The 8397-nt window shown below is 62.7% G+C and overlaps 1 protein-coding gene across 1 annotated transcript; it reads left to right on the top strand.

Moving 5' to 3' along the window:
* Positions 1–4015: 4015 nt before the first annotated feature.
* On the top strand, positions 4016–8087 carry FOXC1 (forkhead box C1). Its single transcript, XM_055127012.1, has one exon. It carries the CDS (start codon positions 4433–4435, stop codon positions 6161–6163), a length of 1731 nt encoding a protein of 576 aa, XP_054982987.1. The 5' UTR covers positions 4016–4432; the 3' UTR covers positions 6164–8087.
* The last annotated feature ends 310 nt before the right edge of the window (positions 8088–8397 follow it).

Below are 8397 nucleotides of genomic sequence, written 5' to 3'. Positions count from 1 at the left end.
GGGTCCCACAAACCAGCGGGGATACAGGGACCAGGGCAGCGGTGGGCATGCGCTACCCGGCAAGTCATTTCTAGGATGCCGGTCAGTGGAGGACAGAGCAGAAGAGAGAGCAGGTGACACCCCTGGGCTTCCGTGAGGGACGAACGAACCGAACCCCGATTAACTCTATCTCCAGGCGAAGCTGTGTGTCAGAGGAAATCGAGAAGCAACACTGTTTCCGTTTATCCCGGGAATGAGGGCCACCCCTCTCGGAAGGCTGGAGTTGGGTCCAAAGGGACGAGTGAGCTGGACGTCTACACGGGTGTCCCCGGCCGGAGAGAGGACACAGATGCGGGCCACCTCGGACCTCAGCCGGGCTCCATCCCCGAGGCTGAGGAGTCCCTCCCAGCACAAATGCTAACGAATAACGAACACAGCCGCACCCCGCACCCCGGGCTCCCCTGCCCTGCACCTCCACGCTGGCCACCCGGAGGACGAGGCACCAACACACCCCTAAAACGGAGGGCAACCGGGTTGTTGTGGATTTCAACCCTGTGGGGAGGTTTTCGGGTCAACGCCTTCACCACCTCCTGGTCTCCCTTCCAGGAAAGCGGGGACATGGCTGGGGGCGGGGGGTGGGGTGGGGGCTCTGCAGCGGGGATGCTGGAGAAATCGGCCCCACCGCTAAGTCTGCCTCTCCTGTTCCCCCACAGCTCCTAGGCAGCTCAGGGGCCCAGCAGGGACCCCCTTTGAGCTGCAGGCAGGGGCCAAGCGCCCCTCCCCCAGGGGCCAGCAGTGAAAGCCCCGCCCAGAAGCAAAGGTGTCGGTAAGCCAGTCCCCGGGAGGGGGGGTCCACTGGCAGCGTGGGCAGAGAGGGGCCACCTTGGCTCCTGTCCTTCCCCCAGGAGCGGTTTCCCAGAGCCATGGGGGTGGGGCCGACCCTTATTCCCTGTACTTGTCTGGCAACAAGTAAAAGAAAGATGAGCCCTCCTGAGGTCACCCCCGCCCCACATTCCTGCGGTGTCACTGCGTTCCCGGGCGGGCATTTCCTGCAGTGCCTGCCACCTCTCCCTTCCGGGTGGAGCTCCTCGGGGGGCCTTGCACACCTCGGGTTTGTTGTTGTTGTTGTTGGTTTGATTTTATTTTTGAGGTCGACCTGAAGTCATGCCCCTTCCTAAGAGCAGAGGACTTTGGGGCGGCTGGGAAGGGTGGGTGTCTCCGCCCGGGTGGCTGGCCGGTCCGGGAGGGGATGGGGGACGGAGGCGGGCGAGGGGTGCAAAATCACCATCCATTACTGCTGTCGCCCGCGGGAGCTGCAGGCTGCAACGCACGGTCTCAAGGTGTCAGAAAGGAAGCTGGAGATTTCCTAGGGGTGGGGGGCGCCTTTCAGCCGTGGAGCCAAGCTTCTTGGGGGTGCAGATGGCTCAGAAGCAGGCGAAGTGGTGACCAGAGGGCACCCCCGGTCCGGAGCCGCTGCCCGTTCCTCTCCCAGACTTGTCTCTGTGCTTTGCCTTCCCTAAGACCACGAACAATAATAAAATAAGGTCTTGAAATACAACCAAACCGTTTACAGGAGGTTTGCTTCCGAGTAAGCTTATAAAACACAAATGCAAATGTCTTTTCTTGGCCAATATCCAGAGCTCCACCGGTGGAAAGTTGATCTGTCTAAAACAGCACCCCTCCTCCCCCCCCCCATGCCAGATATGAGTTTCATAACGCCAGCTCCAGGCACCCAGCAAGAGCCCTGAGCCCCAGCGGGCGGGTGGCTCTGCAGTTTAGGAACAAGCTTGCTGCACCTCTTGAGAGAGGCCGAGGGAGAGGGAGAGGGAGAGGAGGGGTGAGCCGGGCGGGGTGGGGGGGACAGTGGGGTGCAGCAGCCTTTCGTAAAATGTCCCCATCACTGATCTTTCCCACACTTGGAAAGCGAAAGAGTCGCCGTCCTTGCATTTGTCTCCAGAGAAGGAGCAGCAGCGACCAGAGGGAAGGAATCCGAAGAGGAATCTCAGTGCCGGGCGGCCAGGCCGAAGGCTGAGAGACGGGAGAATCCTTGATGGGCTACAGGGCCGAGACTGGACATAAATTCAGTGTTTTAGAGGTGGGGGCTTCTCTCGATTTCCCCCACACACCCCATGCCTACAATTGATCAGGTCCCACCAGCAACTGAACCTCCTTCGGATAAATCAAGCGTTTCTTCCTGGAAAGGGATTTTCAAGTGACCTCAAGGCGCAGCAGGCTGCCCCCCCCCCCCCAGGTCACCAGTCGCCTCAAGGATTCCACAAGAATTCCAAATTGCCGGGCCACCCCAGACTCTCTGAGTGATGGGACCTCCTCTCCACACACACACACACACACACACACACACACACACACACACACAAACCCTTCCTGTAAACTCCCTGTTTGCAAATGTCCAAGCCGCACAAAACCGTGTCCCCACACAACCCTGAGTGCTGGGCGCGCAGCTGAAGCTGGACTCAGACTCTTTCCTCGGAGCGAGGAAGTGGGGCCGGAGCGAGGAAGCCCAGAGGAGTTTCCAGGCTCCTGCAGCTGGACGTCGGCTTAAACCTGGGGGCTGAGGGCGGGCTCAGCGCTTGCTTCACGCCCCAGCTTCTCCCTACACTGACCTAAACTGTCCGGTCCTTCTGCTTCCCGGAAAGGGCCGGGGTCCCGCCTGGAGGAGGGTCGTTTCCAAAGCTGCCAGGACGCATCGCTCTGCAGGCCGGGAAGCCTGATCTCGCCTGCCCCTTCCCTCCTCTTCCCAGCTCTCCCAAGTCACGCAGACACTGCAGGCCTCAGGCAGAGGGACGTCAGACCCCCTCACCCCCGGAGGCCCCAGGCTCCTTGCAAGTGCCATTTTGAACACACGCACACACCCCAAAAGAAAACCCTGCAGTTATCTCCGCGAGCCCAGCCGGCAGCGCCCCGCGTCGCGCCGCGCGGGGAGACTGAGAGCGGACGGGGGCGCGCGCAGTCGCGCAGTCGTAAACTCTTCGACGTATTTATTTTGCTTCTTGTCATCACACCTGCTGGTGTCACCGAGCCCCGCGGCCTGACCCTTCCTCCCAGCCCAAAAGGTCCAACCGGACTGGGAGGGGCTGTCACGCCTCGGGGACCCTGCGGGCTCCGGAGCGGAGAGCGCGCGGGGTGCGTCCAGGCTCCAGCCGCCCGGGGCCGACAGTGGCCTTAGCGGGGCCGGGGAACCGGGCGGGCGGCGGCGGGCCAGGCGCAGTGTCCTGGGGCGGGCGCACCCCCGCCGGAAGCCCCTCGAGACCCTGCAGCCCCCTCCTCTATTCCTCCTGGAGAGGGCCGGTCGCTGTCCCGGCGAGGGCGCGGCCCCGCGAACTGAGCGTTGCAAACCACCCAGCGGCGGGACGGGGGTCTCAGGAGGCTGCGTCGGGCCGAGGGACACTTCTGTGACCCGAGTGGGCGGGCGGCCCGGAGGGGTGGAGAGGACAGAGAGGGTTTGGGGTGGGGGAGACCGGGCAATCGGGTGGAGGTGGGGGGGCGCCGAGGCCGGCCAGAGGGGCGCCAGAAACGGGGGCTCGCCAGAAGCGAGCGGGGGCGCGAGGACGCGGTCACCCCGGGGGCGACCGGAGAGGTGCTGGGCCGGGGGCCAAAGGGGGGTGGGGGGGTGCCAGGAGCACCCAGAAAGTGCGGGAACCCGGGTGGGCCGCGCGCGGGGCCGGGGGTGGGGGCGCGATCGCGGGGTGCGGGCCTGCGTGCGCGCGCGGGGGGCGCCGGGGCCGGGGCGCCGGGCGGGCGGCGGGGCGCGGGCGGCCGGCGCGCGTGTGGTCAGCCCCGCGGTCCTCCCGCGGCGCGGGGCGCGGGCCGGCCGGGCTCGGCCTCCTCCCGGCTCATTGAGAGGCGGTTCTCGCGCTGCCATTGGCTGCGGCGGCGGGGCCGGGGCGGGGCCCGGCGGCCCGGAAAAAATGTAATGCGTAAAAAAGTCCTCGCCTGGGTGACGGATGCTCAAAAGTTCAGGAGTTTTCCCCATGCTTCCTTAAGCGGCCGGCGCGCGCGAGCCCGAGAGAAAGGTGACGCGGGGCCCGGGCCGGCGGCCGGCGCGCCCCCCCCGCCCGCCCCTGGCTATTTGGCCGCGCTCGCCGGCGGCGCGGGGCAGAGTCTGCGGCGAGCAGGGCGCCTTCCCGGGCGCGCTCCGGGGCTCGGCTCTCGCGTCCTCCGGCGCCTTCGCCCGCGCCTGCCCGCCGGGAAGGGGCTCGCCCAGGACGTGCGCGGAGGCCGCGGGCCGCGTCCCGGCCGGAGCCGGAGTGGCCGCAGGCGGCGCGGCGGGAGCCGAGTGAGCGCCGGGAGAGGCCGCGCGCGGCCCGCGGCGCGGCGAGGAGGAGGCGGCGGCGGCGGCGGCGGCGCCCGGGCTCGGGCTCGGACTCGGCGCGGCCCGGCGGCCGCGCGGGGCAGCGGCGCGGCGGCGGCGGCGGCGGCCGCAGCGGGGGCCATGCAGGCGCGCTACTCCGTGTCCAGCCCCAACTCCCTGGGAGTGGTGCCCTACCTCGGCGGCGAGCAGAGCTACTACCGCGCGGCGGCCGCGGCGGCCGGGGGCGGCTACGGCGCCATGCCGGCCCCCATGAGCGTGTACTCGCACCCGGCGCACGCCGAGCAGTACCCCGGCGGCATGGCGCGCGCCTACGGGCCCTACACGCCGCAGCCGCAGCCCAAGGACATGGTGAAGCCGCCCTACAGCTACATCGCGCTCATCACCATGGCCATCCAGAACGCGCCCGACAAGAAGATCACCCTGAACGGCATCTACCAGTTCATCATGGACCGCTTCCCCTTCTACCGGGACAACAAGCAGGGCTGGCAGAACAGCATCCGCCACAACCTGTCGCTCAACGAGTGCTTCGTCAAGGTGCCCCGCGACGACAAGAAGCCGGGCAAGGGCAGCTACTGGACGCTCGACCCGGATTCCTACAACATGTTCGAGAACGGCAGCTTCCTGCGGCGGCGGCGCCGCTTCAAGAAGAAGGACGCGGTGAAGGACAAGGAGGAGAAGGACCGGCTGCACCTCAAGGAGCCGCCGGCGCCGCCGCCGCCGCCCGGCCGCCCGCCGCCCGCGCCCGCGCCCGCGCCCCCCGAGCCCGCCGACGGCGGCGCGCCCGGCCCGCAGCCGCCGCCCGTGCGCGTCCAGGACATCAAGACCGAGAACGGTACGTGCCCCTCGCCGCCCCAGCCCCTGTCCCCGGCGGCCGCCGCCCTGGGCAGCGCCGCCGCCGCCGCCGTGCCCAAGATCGAGAGCCCCGACAGCAGCAGCAGCAGCCTGTCCAGCGGCAGCAGCCCCCCGGGCGGCCTGGCCGCCGGCGCGCGGCCGCTCAGCCTGGACGGCGGCGCCGAGCCCGCGCCCCCGCCCGCGCCGCCCGCGCCGCCCGCGCCGCCGCCGCCGCCGCACCACAGCCAGGGCTTCAGCGTGGACAACATCATGACGTCGCTGCGGGGGTCCCCGCAGGGCGCGGCGGCCGAGCTGAGCCCCGGCCTGCTGGCCCCGACGGCCGGCTCGGCGGCGGCGCGCGCGGGCCTGGCGCCCCCGCTGGCGCTGGGCGCCTACTCGCCGGGCCCCGGCGCGCTCTACAGCTCCCCCTGCGGCCAGGGCGCGGGCGGCGGTGGCGCGGGGGGCGCGGGGGGCGCGGGCGGCGGCGGCGGCGGTGGCGGCGGCGGCGGCGGCGGCGGCGGGGCCGCGGGGGCCGCGGGGGGCGCGGGGACCTACCACTGCAACCTGCAGGCCATGAGCCTGTACGCGGCCGGCGAGCGCGGCGGCCACCTGCAGAGCGCGCCCGGGGGCGCGGGCGGCCCGGCCGTGGACGACCCCCTGCCCGACTACTCGCTGCCGCCCGTCACCAGCAGCAGCTCGTCGTCCCTGAGCCACGGCGGCGGCGGCCAGGAGGCCGGCCACCACGCCGCCGCCCACCAGGGCCGCCTGACGTCGTGGTACCTGAACCAGGCGGGCGGAGACCTGGGCCACCTGGCCAGCGCGGCGGCGGCGGCGGCGGCCGCGGGCTACCCGGGCCAGCAGCAGAACTTCCACTCGGTGCGCGAGATGTTCGAGTCGCAGCGCATGGGCTTGAACAACTCGCCGGCCAACGGGAACAGTAGTTGTCAGATGGCCTTTCCGTCCAGCCAGTCCCTGTACCGCACGTCGGGGGCCTTCGTCTACGACTGCAGCAAGTTCTGACGCCCCCCCTCGCCCCGCGCGCGCGCGCGCCCGCCCGCCGCCCCGCAGAGCCCCCCTGCACCGAAACCTCGAAGCCAGAACCGCCCCGAAGAACCATCGGTGCAAAATCGAAACCAAAGAGAGAGAAAGAGAGAGAGAGTGAGAGAGAGAAGCCCCCCCAAATTCCAGTGAAAAGAGACTAAGAACAACCTTCATCCGACCAGCGGACACAATCTCTGCAAAGATTCGACCCACCAGCAGCAAGAAAACTATTTTCTTAAAAAAAAAAAAAAACCAAAACCAGATAATTTCAGAGCCACCTCCACCTTTGCCTTATCTAAATAAACAAACCCGTAAACTATTTTGTACAGAGACAGCAGTCATGGTTTATTAAAGGACAGTGTTACTCCAGCTAACACGTAAGTCTCTTCTTTCTTCTCAGACATCAGCGCTTCTCCATCCCCTCCCTACCCGGGGCCCTCTGCCCTCTCCCGCCCCTCACCTCTCACCTGTAAGATATTTTATCCTACGTGGAAAGGAGGGGGGAAAGTCCCCGTGTATGGAAAATCGCTTCCTTTTTATTCATGGACTTGTTTTAAAATGTAAATTGCAACATAGTAATTTATTTTTAATTTGTAGTTGGAAGTCGTGGACCAAACGCCAGAAAGTATTTCCAAAACCTGACGTTAAATTGCCTGAAACTTTAAATTGTGCTTTTTTTTCATTATAAAAAGGGAAACTGTATTCATCTTATTCTATCATCTTTACTTTTTTTTTGTCGAACATATTCGTTGTTTGTTTATTAATAAATTGCCATTCAGTTTGGATGAGACTTTATGTCTGGCTACTTTTAATACTCTGAATTATCATCAGGAGGAAAAAAAAAATATTTCAGAGATTAAAACACTTTTAGAAATGACCTGTTCTCTATCTCTGACAAGATGGAGAAACCCTCGGACTATTCCTTGTCAAAGCTCACCTAAAAGCCTTTTTATTTAAATTGTTTTTTTGTCTCCCCTGCAAAATGTACTATATAGTCGGCTTGCTTTGCGATTAGTTAAAAAAAAAAAGAAAAAGAAAAAAATAAGATTTTTTTCTAAAGAGATTCAACTCGGCATTAAACATATACATTATCTCGGTAATGACAGCACACATTTGGCAATTTTTAGCCTCTGAATCAGCAGCTGTTCTATCTCTGATATGTACCTGCAGGGTGCTCTGATATGTCCCTCTCCCCAAATGGCTGTGAATATTTGGCTTTCCTAGCACATAAAAAATCCATGTGCATTATACATCCTGTAAGCCAAATGGTGGCTAGATTTTTTTTCCCCTATTACTTTCATTCCTTTGTAAGAGGAAAACTACAGCAGTTTAAAAATACATGTATATAAACTCCTCCACATTTACAGTCCTTCCTGTGTTACATAGAAGGATTGAGGTGTTTTTATTTTTTATTTTTTTTAATATACTGTGGGTTGAAAAGGGATATTTAATCTTTGGGAAACTTTTAGAAGCTATGTTGTAGAACAATTATTATTATTTTGTTGTTATTATTATTTGGGGGAAAGATTTAAAGCAATAACAAGCAGGAAGGAGAGAGGGCCAGAAACTTCGGGGTCTGGGGCAGGCTTTATTCAATCCAATTTTTTCTTGCTAATTTACAGTTAAACCTAGGGGGCAATCCGGATTGGCCCTCCCCCTTTGTAAATAACCCAGGAAATGTAATAAATTCATTATCTGAGGGTGATCTGCCCTGTCAATCAGACTTTGGGGAGATGGCGATTCGATTACAGCCGGTCAGGGCCTTTATTTGTTTTCGAGATAATACAGTTTCCTGCTATCTGCTGTCGCTTATCTAGAGCCAACAGTGAGCAGTAATTGCTGTTGGTTGTTGTCAAAATTTGATCATTGTTAACGGATTGCTGCAAATAAATACACTCTAATTTCAGTCAAAAACCGCTGCCTACGGCCTCTCTTTGCTGGGTCCCCTCGCGGAGCGGGAAGCTAAGAAGCAGGCGCGGGCGCAGCGGCTCGGGGCGCCCCGTCTCCGGGGAGGACCCAGCGCGGGCAGCGAGTGGCCTGCCCGCCGCGGCCCCGGGCTCCCGGGCGCCCAGTCTTCCGCGGGGCACCCCGCTTCGGGGTGGGCAGTGGAAGGCCAGACCCCACACACACACACGCGTGGCTCGTGGCGTGCCGGGCGGCCTTGAGGAGCCGTGCGCTCCGGCCGGGATTTGCGGACAAAGGAGCTGGTGCCT

The sequence above is a fragment of the Sorex araneus genome, chromosome 2 (assembly GCF_027595985.1).
Source record: "Sorex araneus isolate mSorAra2 chromosome 2, mSorAra2.pri, whole genome shotgun sequence".
NCBI lineage: Eukaryota > Metazoa > Chordata > Mammalia > Eulipotyphla > Soricidae > Sorex > Sorex araneus.
The sequence above is the reverse complement of the archived record's forward strand: the minus strand, read 5'-3'. Positions and strand labels throughout refer to the sequence as shown.

Coding starts and splice junctions, on each gene's coding strand:
- FOXC1 (XM_055127012.1), top strand. CDS start 4,433: ATGCAGGCGCGCTACTCCGTGTCCAGCCCCAACTCCCTGGGAGTGGTG.